Source organism: Staurois parvus, unplaced genomic scaffold, assembly GCF_062004578.1.
Source record: "Staurois parvus isolate SC_StPar_1 unplaced genomic scaffold, SC_StPar_1.0 ptg000130l, whole genome shotgun sequence".
Classification (NCBI taxonomy): domain Eukaryota; kingdom Metazoa; phylum Chordata; class Amphibia; order Anura; family Ranidae; genus Staurois; species Staurois parvus.
In genome coordinates this window covers 3546740-3568333 of record NW_028317926.1, presented here as the reverse complement: position 1 = coordinate 3568333, position 21594 = coordinate 3546740, and the positions used below count along the sequence as shown (strand labels likewise).

The window sequence follows — 21594 nt, the reverse complement described above, 5'->3', positions numbered from 1 at the left end:
TGTTCTCCCTGTGCCTGAGTTGGTTTCCTCCAGGTACTCTGGTTTCCTCCCACACTCCAAAGACATGCTGGTAGGTTAATTGGCTCCTGTCTAAATTGGCCCTAGTATGTGTATGTATGAATGTAAGTTAGGGACCTTAGATTGTACACCCCTTGAGGGTTAGGGACTGATGTGAATGTACAATATATATGTAAATTGATTGCACTATATAAGTACCATAAATAAATATTAATGCATTTATATCTTTAAGGCTCTATAGGGATGTTTTCACACTGCTGCACTGTGGTTTACCCACACCGTGGGCGCACTGCAGTGTACCCTCAGCGTTCCTGTGGGTTTGCTGTGCTTAGCCATAGACTTCTAATATATCCCGTGAGTTTGTTGCACTTTCTGAAAGCACACCAAAATTCATGAATGTAGGAGTTTTGGATCTGTCAGAAAGTGAACCACACCTGCAGGATTTAATAGAAGTCTATGGCAAAAGAGCAGCTAACCCAGGAAAGTTGCAGATGCACTGCGCTGCACCTGGTGTGAAAGCAGCCTTATAGGGCGCTCAGAACTGTATAGGTTCATTTACATTTGCAGCTTGGGGGTGGTAAAACCCCACCCATAGTTAAGATGTGTTTTTACCACCCCAACTGCACCCTTTTTAGCTGCAGTGGCCATGGGTGTATACATGCCACAGCAGAGGTGGGTTTTACCCCAGGGTTTTACAACCCCCCAACTCCCAACCTTATGTGTAAATGAGCCCTAAGGGTGTTGCTGCCAAATGCAACTAGGGGCTCATTCACAAGTACAGCAGGCACTGCTGCTCCTCTGAAGAGCGATCTGAAGGTGTTTGACAGGTGGTGTGGAGGCGATATTGCCTTCACACCACCTGATTTAAAGCCATGATTGTTGTGCAATTCACACAATTGCGACATGGTAGTACAGCAACTAGAGGTTTAAAGCAGGTGTGCTTTAAACCACACTGTGCCTGGTGATCTTTGACTTTTCACGTTGTTGAGGATGTTGTTTAGGTAGATCTACACCTCTTTAGTTTGCCTACCCCTGGTCTAGGAAGAGATGAAAAGGCTATGTTATTTATCTTACCCCACCATTCCAGCCCTTTCCTTGTATCCCTGAAACTCCAATCTGTGGGTGATCCGTCAACATCATCATGTGCAATGCAGGGTTATTTAATTTTGCATTGAACATGGTGGGGGGAGCATGCAACTGCATCCTGAAGCACCTTACAGAGGAGGCTGCAAGGTCACATGGATGGAGGGAGCCTAAATGAGCATTTAACACTTTCATAAAGGGGAAGCAACACTTCAAGGGTTGTTTTTTTTCACATTTCTACAGCTCTAAGTGTTGACAGCAATACCACAGCTCTGAATTTTATGTGGAAATTGCTATGACAGGTGAGGAGATGGAAGTCTAGTGTCTACATATGAACAGATCTCATTTAGGATGTTTTTAGAGCTGAATATGACAAAATCCATACAGAATTGAGCTTCACTGGAAATTAACATTAATGAAGTCTTGACTAATAAAATGGATAAGCCTTATAACACTTCAGGGAATATTTTGTTAAAGCTGAGCAATGTACCTTATAATGCTCTTTCTTTTATTTATAGGGCTTTACTGATTTGTCAGAAACAGAGATGAGCAGTGGTGACCAACATCACAGAACTGAGTCTGATTGTCTCGAGCAAACGCTTAAAACACGATTAAGTGAATTAACCTCCAAGATTAGCGATAAAGAAATGTCTTCTGGGGAAGAACTGGATTCAGAACTTAGAATGGAAACTGGGAACAGTGAAATGTTGTCATCAGAGGACAATTCCAAGTGTGTACAAGAAGAGATAAAAAAGGTACAATTCTAGGAAAGTATTCAAACCTCTTATACGTCTCATAAGAATTAGACCCACGTTATATTAGTTTCCTGAAAGTAACTGATTATTCTTTGCTGAAAGATTTAATACATGGGAGATCCCTTTTTCATCTGACATGAACACCTATTATTCTGTCCATGATGAACAGGCTGTACATTGCCCCCTATGCCCCTCAACCAAATAATTGTGTCACTTGTTGAAATGTATCTATAGCCCAACCTTTTCTTTTTAGTTTTGGGTAAATAGTGAAGATTTTAAAACCATATGTATTTATTTTTTGCTGCCCTTGTCCCTTTGGCGAATTTTACCTTCACGTTCTGTGCTGGGGATACAAGAGGAAGCGAGAAGAATTCTCTCTAAAATTGGGGTACAGTTGTCATAAGAACAGCTGAACGAATTTCCCCCACCAGTTGTTCTGGTAACCGTTCTAAAATCTTGGATTTCCTATATTATCCTGTCTCAGCGATAGGGGTCAGCAAGAGAAGTAGAGTGGTTTAACCTCCACAGTGGAGACACAGAAGCAATAGAAATTTGACAGGGGATCTAACCTTACCTACCCTATCCCTGCCCTATCCAAAATAAAAGAAAAAGTTTTGGCTATACATATATAGATATGTAAGCATTGAACAGGGGTTAACTGGCTAATAACCTCAAATACAAAAGATCTCCCCCAATACCTCCCTCCCATCTTCTCCTGTTCTGTTGTGCATAATACACAGAAACATTAATAGAGGTTCAACACTTTTTCCTAATGCACTGCTCAAAAAAATTAAAGGAACACTTTGAAAACACATCGGATCTCAATGGGGAAAAATGTTGATATGGACTGGGTAATGTGTTAGGAACGTAAGGATGCCCCATCGTTTGATGGAAATTAAAATTATCAACCTAGAGAGGACTGAATTCAAAGACACCCTGAAAATCAAAGTGAAAAAAATTATGCAGCAGGGCCAGTCCATTTTGCAGACATTTCATTGCAACAACTCAAAATGGTAGTCAGTAGTTTGTATGGCCCCCATGTGCTTGTATGCATGCCTGACAATATTGGAGCATTCTCCTAATGAGACGACAGATGGTGTCCTGGGGTATTTCCTCCCAGATCTGGACTAGGGCATCACTGAGCTCCTGGTTACAGAGGTGCAACCTGGCGGAGTCAGATGGACCAAAACATGATATCCCAGAGGTGTTTTATTGGATTTAGTGTGGGGGTCATACAATGGTCCTCAAGGAATTGCCTACATACTCTCGCCCCATGAGGCTGGGCATTGTCATACACCAGGAGGAACCCAGGACCCACTGCACCAAGAGTGGGTCCAAGGATTTCATCCTGATACTTAATGGCAGTCAGGATGCCATTGTCTAGACATTATAGGCAGCATAACATTATCCATGGCTTCTCCAGACCCTTTCATGTCTGTCACATGTGATCAGGGTGAACCTGCTCTCATCTGTGAACAGATGGCGGACCTACCAATTCTGATGTTCAATGGCACATGCCAATCAAGCTCTATGGCGCCAGGCAGTGAGCACAGGGCCCACTAAAGGATGTCAGGCCCTCAGGCCACCCTCATGAAGTCTGTTTCTGATTGTTTGGTCGGAGACATTCACAGCAGTGACCTGCTGGAGGTCATTTTGTAGGGCTCTGGCAGCACTTATCCTGTTCCTCCTTGAACAAATTAGCAAATACTGGTCCTTCTACAGCCCTGTCCAGCTCTCCTGGAGTAACTGTCTGTCTCCTGGAATCTCCTCCATGCTCTTGAGCCTGTGCTGGGAAACACAGCAAACCTTCTGGCAATGGCATGTATAGATGTGCCATCCTGTAGAAGTTGGACTGCCTGTGTCAGCTCTGTAGGGTCCAGGTATCGCCTCATGCTACCAGTAGTAACACTGATCCTAGCCACATGCAAAACTAGTGAAAAAGAGTCAGAACAGATGAGTAAGGAAAAATGTTAGTGGTCATCCCTGTTTTGGGGGTCGTCTCATTGTTGCCCATCTAGTGCACTGTTGTTAATTTTATTAGCACCAAAGCAGCTGAAACTGATTAACAACCCCCTCTGCTACTTAACTGACCAGATCAATATCCCAGGAGTTAATTGACTTGATGCTATACTCTGATTAAAAAGTGTTCCTTTAATTTTTTTGAGCAGTGTACTTGTATTGGGCAGCACAGTGGCTAAATGGTTAGCACTTCCGCCTGGCAGTACTCGGGTCGTTGGTTCGAATTCCAACCACGGCACCACCTGCCTGGAGTTTGCATGTTCTCCATGTGCCTGCGTGGGTTTCCTCCGGGTACTCCGGTTTCCACCCACACTCCAAAGCCATGCTGGTAGGTTAATTGGATACTGTAAATTGGCCCAAGTATGTGTATGTATGAATATGAGTTAGGGCCCTTAGATTGTACACCCCTCAAGGGTTAGGGACTGATGTGAATGTACAATATATATGTAAAGCGCTGCGTAAAATTGACAGTGCTATATAAGTACCTGAAATAAATAAATAATAATATCTAAACATACAATATACGATCAAAATATCACAAACTATTAGATGAAGCTGCTACATAAAAGTTAAGCACTTTTATCAGTTTACATATATATAGGGTATATCACTTCCTACCCACATCTATTCATGCATTCAATGGCAAGTGTTATTTAAGAATATCAAAATGACAAAATTGAAATCAATACAAGAGATCCGCACAATGCAGCACTTGTGTTTGGCCAAAACAATATCCAATAGTCTCTTGCAATAGTCTCTTTCCAAATTTTGGAAATGTGTTCATCATTTAATTTCCTTTTCTATTATGGAAAACACTTTTGTATATATCCCTGTGTCAATACTGCTTCCAGCAAGATCACTGTCCTCTAGATTGCCACTTTTCTATATCTATATGGACTGAATGGAATCACAATCAATACTTTCTTCCAAACACTCTCCTCTTTCAAGCAGTTCTCAAACATTGCAAGGCTATGTTCACCTTAAAATAATAAACATGTTTTGGAGGTAAAAAAAATAGCTTTTATTTCTGAGGAGCCTGTAAAGAACTGCACCTATACTGAGCAGATTGCATGTGAAATATGGGGCTTCTGCAGACTGTCAAGATATCTATCTGCCCCAACTGATACAGGCAAACAGATACTTGAGAGCAGAAAGATTAATGAACTACAAGAATGCTCACCAACACCCTTTCAATTCATCGAGAACTACAAGCTGTTAGCTGTAAGAGCTAACAGTACTTGTAGTCTATAAATCCACACGAAAATGTGAATGAAGGACATAGCCATATGGGCGGAGCCCTGCATGGCTGCGCTTTTTTAAAATTTTGACAGCAGGTGTGGGGAGAAGATGCCCCGCTCACTATCATAAGGGAGAGGAGGTGGATGCTAAGCATGTTACATGTTGCTCTCTAAATATGGTGAACTTAGACTTCAAGTGGAAGAGAAGCCTTTCAGGTGGAATAGAGTATAAAAAACAAAAATTGTGTAAAATCCTTTAGTTTTTATAACACTCAAAAAAATCTGCATATATATGTACTACCAGGGTACGAGTGTTCATTAGCACTATACATAACAGCATCAATAGCAATCAGTACAGAGCTGCCTGCAAAGACATGGGATATATACCAAAGACCACAGAGCAATACACAACTGATGCTAGTATGTATAGTGCTAAGAAACACTCGTGCCATTTAAGTTCATATATGTTGATCTTTTAAGTGATATTAAGACGAAAGGATTTTACACTTTTTGCTTTTTTCATCTTCTGTTCCACTCTGGCCACTTATATGTTGGAGAACTGCTTTAAAGAGGAAAGTGTTCTTGTTCGTATTGATTATGCGCACTGTGTGGACCATTTGTATTTTCTTTGAATTTTGTCAGTTTGATATACTTAAAAACACTTGTTTCATTGCGTGGGTGAATAGTGGTGGGATATATTGCTGCATTATTTACAAAGGCTGTACTAAAAGTAATGCTTAAAGGAGAAGTGTAGCCAAAGTTATGTTGGCTATATTTCTCCTTTGGATCATAGGAGTGCAGTTAATTGGACAGCCTGCACCCCTTCTTTGTCAAGATCTCAATGACGGCATATTGCTTCTACTTGGAATCCATTATTTACCTGCAATGAAAAAGAAGTAGAAGAGTTACTATAGAGCAGGGGTATTGAATTTAAATTCAAGGAGGTCCGGGCACAAAAATTGTCTTCTGGCTGAGGTCCGAATAGGATGTGCCCATCAGCGTGTCCCCTTACATTAGGTGTCGTCATCAGAGTGCAACTTTACATCATGTACTCCCATCACATCAGGTGTGCCCATCAGAGTGCTCCTTTACATCAGTTGTCCCCATCAGAGTGCCCCTTTACATCAGGTATCCCCATCACATTACCACCTTACATCAGGTATTCCCATCAGAGTGCTCCCTTACACCCCAATGTGGTTATCGTTCAGAAATTACATGCATTTTAAAATCAAATGTTAAAAGCAAAAGTCAATTTTCAAACATCATTTACCCATTCATCGAATGTTAAAATAATTTTCGTACGAGTTTTCTTACAAATATTCTCATCTGAAAAGCCTCCAGTAAAGAGTTCAGCTATATCTGCAGGTGCTTTGTGTGGCTTCACTTAAGCATGTACAGTAGGCAGCAGTAAATTCTTATTTCCTAGGGTGACAATGCTACTCCTACATAGAATAACACTAAGATTGTGATGTCACCCTAGGACAAGAATGTAGAAGGAAGGCTCATAATAGCAGAATTACCTGGTGCAAACATAGGAAAAGGAAGCATGCAATCACAAACAAAAACAATTTTTTTTAGCATACTGGGTTTACATACACTTTATGTTATATGTTAAACATAACAATCAGAATACTCTGTTTTTTTTTCTACTTGCCAAAATTATTGTCAGTGGGTGGCTCTACCACAAGTGGCTCTACCACAAGTGAAACTTGCCATAACCTGGGCAATTCAAACTGAGCTTTTAGAGAAACATGCATAAGCAGAGATCCTTTCCATGTAAACTACGTGTCAAAACATCAGGACATCCAAAGCTACTATATGCAGGTCTTTTAGGAACTAGGAACTCCAGTAGTTAGGTTTGGGAGGTGAGTAATTCTAAGCTTAACATTTGCAGGAAAATTTGAGTTTTGCATCTTACTTCAGCAGTATGTAGGTGTGAATCAACAGGTTGTTTTGAAATGTTTGCTCTGAAGATTTACCATATTCAGTCACATGAAAAATTAAGTACACTCCATAAAAATTGTTCACCTTTTCAACATATTTAAACAGGCAAACATTAGATCTTCATTCAAACAGTGCCTACAGATAAAGGTGATATACAGTATTTGAACAAATGAAACATGACATTAACATAGGCATGGTACACACAGTCAGTTTTTTTTCCAGTGGGCTGAATGAAAAAAATTGGAGAGATCGCCATGCTAACTAAGCAGAACATCTACCAGAACACACTAATCCGTGCTAATTGGATGCTGGCTTTCCAGTATGTCCCTTCAAGAAAAGCTGGTCCGTAGGCTGCAGCTACTGCTGGGGTTAAAGCTGCTCACCACTTTGTTAGACTGGGCAAGGAGCATCGGGACGATCTGCGGGTTTGGGAGATATTTCTGGCTACCTATAATCTGAGATCCTTGTGGATGGGGTGGGCGGTGTCGAGCGGAGACCTGGACCTGTATACCGATGTGGCAGGTTCTGTGGGGTTTGCGGCCTATTTCCACAGACGTTGGTGTGCGGGGTGATGGCCCAACTCATGGAGCGTATCGGAGTTCATTCGCAACGTGGCATTGTTGGAATTGTTTCCGATCATCCTGACTATGGAATTGTGGGGCTCAAAATTTAAGAACAAACGGTTTCACTGTGACAACCTTGGTGTGGTGCATGCCATTAACTCACTCTCTGCTTCTTCCCCTCCTGTGGTGCATCTGCTTCGGCATTTTGCGCTGTCTGAGCTTTAATGTTTTTGTGTATGCTGTCCATGTTCCTGGGGTTGAGAACAATCTCGCTTGCAGTGGGACAGATTCCGTCAGTTGGTGCCGAAGGTGAATCAACTCGGAATTCAGTGCCATAGTCATTTGTGGGATGTCATCTCACCACCATCACCAATCTGATTCGTCGCTCAATTTCGGAGTCCACCTGGACAGCTTATGAACTGATCTGGTGGTAATGGCCTGAGCTGGTAAGTTTGGTAGGAGGATGCTTTGGGGATGAGTAAAGGCTACATGCCTTGCTCTATCTTATCAGAAACAACTGTGTTTCCATTTCTTCAGTGAGCTGGATAATGGTCGGCCTGGCATTTCTACTCCAGTTGCTAGGTGTCGATGATGTTACAAAGTCTCTTCTGGTGCAAATGACATTGCTGGGTTACCGTTGGGGCCGCTGGGTTGCTGATTCTTGCTGTATCTTTTTTGATGCTCAGGGTCCTGTCGGATCACTTGCCTGCAGTGTGTTGAACTTCCTTCGAGCTGTTTCGGTCAGCGTTTGTGCTGGCCTTTTCTAGGGAGCTTTCGGTGGGGGAATTGGTAAGTACTTCTTCATGTAGGGAAGGGGGATTGGCTTATTCCGATGTGGTATCTCGGAAAGATGGGATGATTTTACTTATTCGCAAGTCTAAAACGGGTCAGTTAGGTCGTGGGGCCCAGGTAGAGTTGAGTTGGGTTCCGGATTTTCCTCTGTGCCCGGTCTCTGTGGTGCTTGCTTGGCTAAAACTCCAAACTGCGAGGTCCAGGCCTTTCTTTGTCCTGTTTTCAGTTTATTGCAGTCTTCAAGAATTGCCTGGTGGCGGCGGGGTTTTTGCCATCAGATTACACTTCACATTCTTTCCTGATAAAGACAGCCACGGAGGCTGCCCAGTGGGTTCTTAGCAACCGGATTCTGAGGCGAATTGGGGTTTTGGGAATCCCAGCGTTTCCATTCATATGTTCGTCAATAACTCTTATAGCTGTTGTTGGTCGTTACATGTTGTGTTTTTTTCCTCCTGACACTGTGTTTTCTGTGACCCTTTCATTGTTTGGGGACATGTTGTCACTCAGTGTGTAGCATTTGTGTGCACTACTTGTTGGGTCTCTGTGTTGTGTCATCTTGGTTCTTTGGTATTTGTGATACTTGTTGTTTATGTTTTTAAGACACTTGCTTCATGTGGATACCCAGCCATTCACATGTGTTTTGGGGAGCTAAGATGAACGCAGTCAGACCTGATGGCAGGCAGTTGGGTTTTTCACGTGGTGAAGTCATGGTGAGGTGGATCGGGGTCCCAGTCCCGGGCACGTGGGGGCAATGATTTTGGCTTACGGTCCATGCAGGAATTGATCTGGGACACTAAGATCTTCTCCACTCTTCCTTTCCAGACACTATTTTGGTGTGGTCAGACATAATTGGTAGGGCTGCGTGGCTTATGGCCCCCTCTGTGGCTAGGCTTAACAAGGCAAGTATCAAGGTGAACGAGGAGGTGGCCAGGTTCTTTATCCACAATGGGGGTTTGGTGGTTCACCATGTAGAGATGGAGGGCAATAATTGGCTCTATTTGAGAGGGGAGGGGGTTCATTTGACTGCTGCTGGAACAGATATGTGGATTTTGAGCTTGCAGGAGGGCCTGCAATGGGCTTTGCGGTTGTGGCAGGCTTTCTGTGGCAGGGGTCTCAGGTTCTTGTAGGCCGGCATGGTCAAAGCAGTAGGTGGAGTGTGATGGGTAGGGCCCATCTCGGAATGGGTGTACCTTCCCTATGAAGTGACATCAGCAAGGGGCTATCGGTCAACGGGCTTCATCAGGTGTTAAAATGGTTAACAAATTGTCCCTGAGCTGGTGTAACTGTGGCTAGGGGCCGGAATAGGAATGTGGTGGTTGATACATCCGATGCAATAGTGAAATGGGCCTTCATTAACCTGAGACAAAGGAGATGATCAGTTAGGTACTTTTGGTTGTAAAGTTTTGTTTAAGTAAAATGGTACTAAAAGTGATTCTGTTATTTATGGTTGTTAATAAAAGTCCTGCTATGGCCATGTAAATCCAAAATGTGTTGCTGCATCATTTTTTAAATAAGCAGAATTGTGCATGGGTTATGGAAGTAGTGGGTCATAGCAGCCGCAACATCAGCAATACGTCAGTCAAGTATTTTTGTTGAATAAATGATTAAAAAGGCAAATTTTTTCTGTTTTTATTCGAGAGTATGTCCTATATCTGTAGGCACTGTATAAATGATGATATAATGTTTCAAATATGCTGAAGAAGTCAATAATTATCATGGTGTGTATTTATTTTTTTTCACATGATTTCTTTTAGATTATCGGTAATTGAGGTTGCCATACCAATATAAAAGTTGGTAGTTGTCTTTAATAGACCTTCTTAGCCTTATAGATATAAAATCTTGCTTGATCTGCAATAGTTTAGGCTGACCATTAACAGGCATAAGATTTACCAAAAAGGACATACGTAATGAGACATTTACTTGTCCTCAAATCACCGATGTGTCACTGGTGACCTGATCTTCTCAGCAAACATGTCTTAAAGATTAGCCTATGTCAATTGTCCTCCCCAGAAGTCAGGAGCTGAATAATCTTGTATGGCTATCTGGATATTTTGTTCAAACATTATCAGAATATGACAGAGTATGAACAAGGTTGAATGAGCAATTGTAAAGTGCAGGGGAATTAACAGATTCTTTATCCATTAATATGTGTGAGGATAAAAAGGGTCAGTCATATCAGAGTAAAATTCTCATATCTGTCTGATATAAAGCCCCTAACGATCACAAGTTGTATAAAACGGTGTGTGTCTGTCAATAGTGCATACATCCACAATTGTGATGTCTGGTTTGGGCTATTTTTGTACTGTGTCCCAATGAGTGTAACAATGCCTGGTGTGCAGCAAAGCTGAATCATTACTGGTGTTCATCACTGCAGCGCCTTGAGAGAAAGGAAAGAGTCTCATTAGGAGGCATTCTTCTTTCCTCAACATAGTTCCTTCCAGGGGCACACTGACAACTCATGGGACCCCCGGGCAATAGGGGATCATGGGGCCCCCTGTGTCCTTGCCCAAACTCAAAAAAGCCTATGAAAAAGGTACCGGGGCATCTCATGGGGCTCCGTACTGACCTCGGGCAGTGCCGAGTTTCCAAATGGTCAGTACGCCCCTGGTTCCTTCACATCATTGGTAGAGTAGAGAACAGTGAACTCAGCAGGGTGGCAACGTTGTAGTGATTTAACTGCAAAGACAAATTTACTTTAAAATTTTGCAGTTTGACTTAATTAAAGATATGATCATAATTCTATTTACATAAGTTGCACTAATATTGTAACAGATAACGTAAAATATTAATACAAATTTTTTTTTTTTTTCATCCTTTTTCCAGTTTAAGCAAATCAGCATTTATATAATTGTACCACTTATGTAAGGTTGTGGATTGCGTTTCAGGTTTCCATGATGACAATGTGTCCATAACAAAATATTTCAAATTCTGGTTAGCAATGTATTAGAGACAAGGTGAACTTCTAGATTATATAGTTAGTGTATGATGGCATCTACATCCTATCTGTATAATCTTTGACTTGACATTTGTTGCTTTTGCGAGAATTGTCACCACTCCACACAATTAATGTAAGCTCCCATGAGCAGGGCCCTCCTATCTTTTTTTGAGTGGTATTGTAGCTGTTTATTTTGTAACGTGCATCACAATTGTTGGCGCTTTATAATAATAATTGTGGGGAGGCCATTACATGAATAATTGTACTAATAATCAACATATAAATTATTACTTGAAATAGACTTGTATAAATGATCAAAATTGCCATGGGCAACAGCTTTGGATTTGTTCCAGCCTATTTGTTGCAGTTCTGATGAATCAGTCACTTTTGCCTACCAAAATGTAATTACGTTTTTTTTTATCTTTGATTTGGAGAAATGTAACCAAATGTGTCATGTTTCAGGTTATTCCAGTTTAAAGTGAATCTGTTTCTTGTTCCATTTAGATCAAAGTGACAGGCTGTCTTTAAAGGCCCACCCCCTCACCCACTGATGCCTACCTTTGCCTTGCTTTCCCATTGCGTTATTAGTCTGTCTGAGCCTTCAGAAAATCCTTGTGCTTCTGGGTATGAGGCAACATGTGACCTTCTCCCCTTCACCTCAAGATCTAATGCTCTAGCCTAAGGGACCAGCTGCCAGGCCTGAACACTAGAACATGGTGGGAGGGGAACAAGTAACCCTGGAGCATAGTGGGACAGGAGCAGGTAACCCTAGAGCATGGTGGAAGGGTAACAGTTAACACTGAAGAATGGGGGGAGGGGAACTGGTAACCCAGAAGCACAGTGGGAGGGGAACAGGTAACCTTGGAGCATGGTGGGAGGGGAATAATTAACCCTGGACAATGGTGGGAGAGGAACCAGTAATCCTGGAGTATGTTGGGACAGGAACAGGTAACCCTGGAGCATGGTGGGAGGGGAACTGGTAACCCTGGAGCATGGTGGGATGGGAACAGGAAACCCTGGAGCATGGTGGGAGGGGAACAGGTAACCCTGGAGAATGGTGGGAGGGGAACAAGTAACTCTAGAGCATAGTGGGAGGAGAACAGTTAACCACGAAGTATGGCAAAGGCGTGTATCAATGGGTGGAGGGTGAACTTCCAAGAGAACCTGTCACTTCATTTTGAATGGGCATTGAATATATTTACTTTAATGTGATGTATATCACAGAATAATTTTCTTGAAGTGCATCCACATAATTTCCTATTGTGATGTAGTTTTAATATATGCAATTCTGAATTTAACTGTACTGTAATTTTCTCTTTGTTTAATTGCTTTCTGAAAAATAACTAGGAAAAGCGACAGGCTTTAGAACTTCACTTAAAACTACAGTTTTTGTCCTCAGTACTGCAACAGGTGAGAATATTTCTGTATTTCACAGTCCATTCTCTTCCACATACCTGATTTCCACCAATGTTCATAAAAGCAGGCTGAGATGTTGATAGTGTAATCATTAAGACACAAACATTTTCATATCCATACATTCTGCAACCAGACTATGGCAAGTCTGCTTTTCAGCCCATAGACAAACCCAAGCTTAACAAGCTTTTACTGCATGTCCAGAACTAATTTTATAGAACACCTTCTCATATTATTGGGCATGTACTACACTCTTATCCAGTGAGCATTCAGAGTAAAGTGAATAAATGCAAACATTTGGTTCACTTTTATATTTTCTTTTTTAGACACAATGGGGTTTATTTACTAAAGCTGGAGAGTGCAAAATCAGGCTCACTTCTGCATAGAAACCAATCAGCTTCCAGGTTTTATTGCCAGAGCTCAATTGAACACACTGAGGTTAAATTCTGATTGGTCTATGCAGAAATGAGTCTGATTTTGCACTCTCCAGATTTAATAAATAAACCCCAATGTGGCTGAGTTACTAAAGAGGTAAACCATAATCAGTTTGCAAAGGAATTATCTGATATCTTTGCCAATAAGAGGAAGCCATGCTGACTTCTATCCTCCAATCATGTGCAAGCAAAAAAAAAATTCCTTGCACAAAATTGGATATTCTTTGCAAAATTAATTTTCAGTTTGAAAATTGAGCATACACTACTTCTTTAGTATGTCAGCCACATTGTCATGCAGTTATTGGAACACCATTTTGTAATGTGTTTCAGGTAACAATATTATTATTAGTAAAGCATACCTTCCAACTTTCTGAGATGAGAAAGAGGGATACCTTCTAGCACAATGTATTTAGGCAATGGACACAACCCTGATTATGCAAACTCTGTAGAATTTTTATGGCTATTATTAATGGCTAAACCCAAAATTGTTATTCTATAAAATTACTTTTCATTTATACAGGCTTTCGAATGACATAATTAAAGTGGTTGTAAACGTCAGACATGAAATATGAACAAAGCATATCGCTCTATAATGTGTGCCTGTCTCAATCCAGAGCACTAAGTATAATTTCTCTCTGCTGCCTCATTCCTCTGCTATCTGTATTAATCACTTCTGAAAAGTTTTCCCGACACCAAGAAGTAAAAAGGTGATAGGGGAGGGAGTTCCAGCACACAGCCTGTGATTGACAGTCTCAGCTCTGTTCCTGTGTGCTGTGTGAATGGGAGAGTGTCCCTTTGCTTCAATCAGCGCCCAGCTCTCCTCAAGGTCATTGCTGTCTGTGCCCCCGTTAACCACCTCCCATCCGGCCGTTGTATATAAACGTCCGGACGGTGGCAGTGCAGGGTTGAGTGGCCATTTTTAAACGGCCTCCCCGCACCCTACTTGTGTGCTCCCTGGGAGCGCGCAGCACCACGATCCGGTGCCCCCTGTGTCCTCCGGACACAGTGGAACACCGATCGTCGGACGTGACCTCTGTACGAGATCCTGATCATGTGATCACTGATTGGCCAATCAGTGATCACATGCAGAGTAGTAAGCAAGATGTCACTTGTGACATCATTGCTTACTACGTGTGAAATCTGTGAATGATCACAGAGATCACATGGTACAAGGCTATTCACAACAGCCTTGTACCATGTGACAAGCTGTGACCAATCACAGCTCACTCAGTAGTTCTCAATGGCTGCAAGAATGCAGCTAGAGAGAAGGAGAAATGATTGCTTTTACAGCCTTTATGGGTATAAAAGCAATCAGTGTAATAAAAAAAAAAAAATCTTCATCACCCCCACAAGTAGTACAGTGTCACCATGGTGACACTGTACTGCTAGGGTGACAGTATGTAAAAAAAAATAATAATAAATGAAAAATAATATAAAAAAATAAAAAAAAATGTAAAAAAAATATTTAAAGATTATAATTTTGGTTATAAACTAATTTGGGTTTTTTTTTTTACTAAAAATATAACGGAATAAATGTTGGCCAAGATTTATGATGAAATACTATTTATTTGCAAAATTTTATAAGAAAAACACTTTTTTCCAAAATTTTTGGACGTTTTAATTTACATAGCAAAAAAAATAAAAATCCCAGTGGTGAATAAATACCACCAAAATAAAGCTCTATCTGTCTCAAAAAAATGCTAAAAAATTCATATGGGTACAGTGTTGCATGACCGCGCAATTGTCATTCAAAGTGTGATAGCACTGAAAGATGAAAATTGGCTTGGACAGGAAGGGGGTAAAAGTGTCCAGACTGGAAGTGGTTAAAGAGAGTTATCCTCCTGTTTATAGTTATAAATTGTGGAAGTAAAAGAGAATCCCACATTTTCCAATAGAACAATAATAGACGGGAAATCTTCCAATGAGGGCACTCGTTCTAGGGCTTAATGGATTCCCTTAATTTGCAGGCATTTCCTCTAATTTCCTCTTTTGGCTATAGAACAGGAAGTGAAGGTATATCTCCCCAGTGGGACACAGATGGCAAAAAAAACTAACAGGGGTAGTAACCCTCCATTACACTATCCAAAATTTAAAGAAAAAAGTTTTGCCTATAGTTCTATTTTAAGTGATACAATTAAGATTTTAGAGCAGAATGATACACTTGGCAGTTAAATTGTAAATTTTATAGATATCTGTTCATTAGACCAAAAAGAGGGGCAACTAAGGAGGAAAGAGGGGCAGAGGGATTTGGTTCCAAAGGAGGGACAGTCCCTTCAAATGAAGGACAGTTGAGGGGTAAGGTAAGGAGATTACTGTAGGTGTAGCAAATATTGATCCGGCATAAACATTTACCATTATTCTAAAAAGGACATTAAATAATGCATGTTGCTTGAAAAAAAGTTTCTCTTCATCTTTTTACCTTCTATAATAGTCTTGCATGTGCACTATAATATGTTATATATCATACAAATATTACATACATACTATATTATATGTTATCTTGCATGTAGATTAATTTATCATTTTGGGAGGTAATGTGAATGCAGATGCATGATTGCTTTCAATACTAAACTGGTCTGAGTTAAGTGTACTATGATTTATTATTTAAAAGCAAAATCGGTTAATGTCACTGTTTCAGCTATTGAATTGGATTGTTCATTCTTGAGGTTACGTTTCTCCAGATCAAAGCATTTCAATGTCATAATGGCTGTACTGCATAATTAAAAGAGTTTGTAGTTCTAGATAATCAACATATTAGACCATAGGTGACAAAGCAAAGCTGAACATTTTTTTAAATACATGCAAGCAGTTTTAGCAGATGTGTTAATGTTGCTACAGGAAGGTGTCTGCTGTCATGCAGGAAATGCACCAAAATCACATGTACAGTACATTCATTTTTCACTCATTTTGTAATGCATTTCCATTGAAGTCTATGGAACCAAAAATGCAATCTGCTGTGGGCAAAGATGTCCCTAACCCTTTCCAAAAAAAAAGACCGCCCCAGTTGAATACACACAGATGTGAACGTGACCCATAGGAAATCATGCTAAATGGACAGTAAGGCATTTCTGCATATCTGAAAACACCCTGCAAAAAGCATAGGTGTGAACCTAGGATTAGAAAAGGCTGTGCTATGTGGCAGAGCTATGTATATTTCAGAATCGGATGGACAAAAATCGAAATATTTTGGCAGGAAAAACATCTCTCACATTCTGTATGTACTGTATTCCATCCAGGGGCGGACTGACAACTCATGGGGCCCCCGGGCAATAGGGGATCATGGCGCACCTGTGTCTTTGCCCAAACTCAAAAAAGCCTATGAAAAAGCTGCCAGGGGCATCTCATGGGGCCCTCTACTGACCCCAGGCCCTTGGGCAGTGCCCGAGTTTCCAAATGGTCAGTCCGCCCCTGATTCCATCTGTGTATTTAGTTATTTGCTTGGAAGTTTAAGGTACCCATATTTATGATGTGACCTTTACCCAATCCATCTGACACATGAACCTAATACAGTGGTCTCCAAACTGTGGCCCGTGGGCTAGATGTGGCCCTTTGCTTGCCTTTATCTGGCCCTTGGGGATTCTGTTTACAGATATGGAGCACTATTCCTCCTGCTGATATAAACTCCAAAACTTTATTTCTTTCACTGACAATAATGATGGGGCATTATTCATTCCACTGATACCCATGATGGGCACTACTCCTCCCATTGGCACCATTGATGAGGCACTATTTCTCCCAGTGACACCAACAATGGGGCACTACTCCTTCCACTGATGTAAATGATGCAACATTATTTCTTTTACTGATCCTAATGATGGAGCATTATTCCTTCCACTGATACCATCGGTGGAGCACTATTCCTCTCACTGACTGCAATGATGGTGCACTATTCCTCTCACTGACACATAGGATGGGGCATTATTCCTTCCACTGATACCAATGGTGGAGCACTATTCCTCTCATTGACTGAAATGATGACGCACTATACCTCTCACTGACACAAATGATGGGGCATTATTCCTTCCACTAACACCAACAATAGGGTCACAATTCCTATCACTAATACCTGGTATGGGGCACAATTCTTCTTCCTACTGACCACAGATATTATGTAATTTTTTTACTCCCCATCACCACAGTCAGGCCCCCTTATAGTTTGAAGGACAGAATACTTGCCCTTTGTTTAAAAAGTTTGGAGACTCCTGCCCTAATGTTTAGAAATACCAGCAAATGTCTGCAGACACCCCTGATGATTGTTCATAGGGTAAATAGTGATCAGCAGTGTTAAATATTTTCCTCTTATGTTATAACTCTTAACCCCTTTGATTCCACTGAAAATAAGCTGGAATTTAAGATATTTGTTCATATTATCCTACCTTTCCTCTTTTGACATAAATGTACACACTTGGATGAACTGAGTGTGTGTGTTTATGTCAGAATCTATTAAAAAGAAGCCCCAATAACTTTGGATCAGTCTTATTTAATTTTTTAACATTTACCTATTTAAATAAAAACTTTGTTTACAAATATACATTCATTATAGTGCTCATGGGACAGGATTAAGGAGTCTTTTAAAAGGCAGGGCAAATCAGAAGCTGTTTTACTTCATAATTTCTCTAAGGCCGCATGCACACTTAAGCATTCCAAAAAGATATGCAAAAACCATCATTGCTTTCTTAAAGCGATGTTTCAGCCACTGCCCCCACCAAAAATCAAAAGGATTAAAAATCACCAGCTACAAATACTGTAGCTGCTGACTTTAAATATTAGGAAACTTACCTGTCCTGGGATCCAGCACTGTCCTCACCCTGAGTTGATTATTCAGTCAGCTGTCGGGTGCAGGGGCGGACTGACCATTTGGAAACTCGGGCACTGCCCGAGGGCCCAGGATCAGTAGGGGGCCCCATGAGATGCCCCTGGTACCTTTTTCATAGGCTTTTTTGAATTTGGGCAAGGACACAGGGGCCCCATGATCCCCTATTGCCCGGGGGCCCCATGAGTTGTCAGTCTGCCCCTGGTCGGGTGCTGGTGCCGCCATCCTGACTAAGGGAAACCAGCAGTGAAGCCTTGCAGCTTCACAGCCAGTTTCCTACTGCACATGCCCAAAGCACACTGCGCTTTGTGGATGAGCTGCAGTCCTCTGGGACCTGTGAAGTGTCCCAGAGGGCTGCAGGGGGTGAACTTTGCTGCGGCAAACTGAGCTGGAAGTGGGAGCAGGTACCTCTCAAAATCAGGTACTCACTCCCCTCTCCCCCCAAATGTAGCAGTAGAAGGGGGAGGAGGCAGATAAGTGAAGCTTCCACTTTTGGGTGGAACTCCACTTTATTGGCACCCTATGTCATGCAGTCCTGCATTACATTGTGCATTTGTTGTGTGACAAAATGTGAAAATGTGGCAAAGTGCACAAAGTAAAATGTGCTTGGCCCAGTGTCAAAAAAGGTACATTGGTACTTCGGTGCATTTGTCATGCGTAGAGCAGCTTGGTGAATGGGCTGCCCTATGCTGTCCCTCAAATGTGCCAAAAAATAAGGCAATAAAAACTCAGTGCGTAGCTCTGGTGTGAGTGAAGCCTAACGGAAATTCTGTACAAAGCAGTCTCTAACAGGTGGATGGGAATGGGTATAAATAAAATAAAATGTACACCTTTCAATTAAAATATGCATGTTGTCACCTGTCTTTCCTACATCTCTTTTTACAGTGACAGGAGATACAAATGAGATTTGGGACCTATATTATTAAAGGATATGTTCATATGCCAGTTCATTAGTCATGCAATTACATTCAAATTGTACCTTATGGTATTTACTACGTGCCCACAATGCACATGGTTTGTGAACACAGGAAACAGCATTCATACAGTAAATTTATTAGGTAAATGTGGTTTGCTATGGCGTGTACGCTTCAGCTTATAAATGTACCCTGGCAAAAGTGTGCCTAAAATATAAATATGATTTTCTATAATGCTTTTGGCTCTGTCTTACCACTGTTGATATTTTAAATGCTCATACTCTGTATGCATAAAATAGCAATCTATCCTTAAAGAGGATGGTAAGAAACCCAGAATTCTAAAAGGTCTTAGTGAACTGTACACAAAAGTATTGTATTCCGCATGCACATATCTATGTACATAGAAGAAGATTATTCTGTATGCATGTCCTAACTGGCACTATTTAGCATTATGTTCCTCTTTCATATATACCCATGCGTGCACAAACTCTTATTAATGGTAAACCTTGCAGTAAAGAAATTAAGAAACTAATATTCAAGTTCAGTTTAACTACTTTTTTCACTATACCCATTCCAAGCCATTCTGCAGTTTTTATTTGTAAAAAATAAATAAATAAATGTACATAATTGGACTGATGGGTACTCATGATATCATATCCCCTATTCACAGAAACAAAACCAAAATTTACAGTATGGATTGTATAGGTGTCATAATGTCAGAAAAAAACTATTTTCTATATTTTAAAATATAGCATTTTATTGTACAAATTTTCCTAAAAGCGCAAAGAATTTCATGTGGAAAATTAAAATTATTATCAGTTGTAGTACATACACCAATTGATGTACAAGATAGATGTATGAGATCTCTAGGTTATGGGCAGCAGTGTGGCTAAATGGTTAGCATTTCTGCCTGGCTGTGCTAGGGTCACTGGTTCAAATCCCAACCATGGCACCACCTGCCTGGAGCTTGCATGCTCTCCCTGTGGCTGCATGGGTTTCCTCCAGGTACTCCAGTTTCCTCCCAAACTCCAAAGACAAAGCTAATTGGCTCCTGTCTAAATTGGCCCTAGTATGTGTATGTATGAATGTAAGTTAGGGACCCTAAATTGTACACCCCTTGAGGGTTAGGGACTGATGTGATTGTACAATATATATGTAAAGCACTGCATAAGTTGACAGCACTATATAAGTACCTGAAATAAATAAATAAATGGGAGAGAGAGTGCAGAGTATGCATGCACACAGAACCCTGCCTGGGATAACATCAAAGCCTAATTCCTCAGCCCTAACTCTTACAGCAGTGAAAACGGTGGGGGCACCAACTTTTTTAAATAGCACCAACTGGTACCAACTGTGAGATGGTGCTGCAGCATGGTGCTTCAGCCCGACCAGCCGTACTTACTAAGTGAGCTTTCAAAGACACACCAGAGGCTTTGCCACAAGTTTGGACCCTGAAAGTACTCCTTAATCCAGCACTGTACAATCAGCAAATTGCATTCAAGATATTATTCCAAGTTGTAGGCAATCCACATAATACTCAGTGCAGTGAAGTCCAAAGTGAAATCTAATGTGCCCAGGTGATGAAGATGAAATGCTTACTAGAGAAACTTGATTGACCCTCAGTCACAGAGTCGTCAGTGATACTTGTCTGATTGCTTTTGGCGCCACTCAAAGTACAGGTAAAAGCATATCCCTGTGTCCCAGAACATGGGGTGCAGGTTTGTCCTATTACCAATCCAGGGGGCTAGTAAATGTAAAAATGAAAGGATCACAGCTACTCCCGACCATCCCAGGTGAATAAACAATAACGAGTGGTCTTAGCTTGCATGTTTCCATCAAACCACACACTCTGATCAGGGTTTGTGGTTTAGTGGTGACATGTAGGCCGAAGCCAGTCTTTATTGTTTATTCACCTGGGCTGGTAGGGAGTACTGGCGATCCTTACCTCTTTATGCATGAAAAGTGAATCAGCCAGCACAGCTCATCCCAGAACTCGCAAGGATAACATGCATGAAATTATAAGGAAAAAGACGGCCATAATAGTGTAAATACAACAACACAATTTAATAAAGATTCTATTAAAAATACCCACATGTTAAAATTAAAGAAGCTTTTATCTGTATAGAAAAACAACAGTCCTGATGAGCGTTACCATCATGTGTAATGACATCAAGGCCACCTGAGCCCCTGAGGATATCAGATTGTGACGAAACATGTACGGTGAAGGCAGTGTCTTCACGCATGCCATCTCTTTCTTTATACTTTTATGTATGTTACCATTGTGAAGAGTTACAGGGGATGCCTGGGTAAGCTGTGCTGGCTGATACACATTTCTTGCTTGTTGTGACAACTGCATGACTATCTTAGATCCATCAGTGGCTGTTACTCACCTCTCAGGAGAAAGTTTTTGGAAGCCTTAACTGTTAAAGAATTAATGTGTCCCTTAATAGACGATAAAGGAAATAAGATTTTTATAGTTAACATTTTTTTTAAGTCCTGGACACAGGTCCTGCCCCTCTGAGCTGTCCTATATACTGCTTGCGCACAAAACTGAGGTTTGAAAGTTACAGGCGGGGTTATATGAGGGCTGGGCTAACGTTTTTTTTTTCTGTTTGCCAGCATTCAAACCCGTAGGTGGCAGCATATAACCCTACTGTTTTGGAATCTCTGTGT

The 21594-nt window shown here is 41.1% G+C and overlaps 1 protein-coding gene across 1 annotated transcript in view; it reads left to right on the top strand.

Annotated features, from left to right (window-relative positions):
• The window catches only part of MYRIP (myosin VIIA and Rab interacting protein), a 609431-nt gene that overhangs the window by 525493 nt on the left and 62344 nt on the right, over positions 1–21594 (top strand). Inside the window, 1 exon segment of the mRNA XM_089672529.1 lies at positions 1620–1856. Coding sequence (XP_089528655.1) covers positions 1620–1856 — 237 coding nt within the window.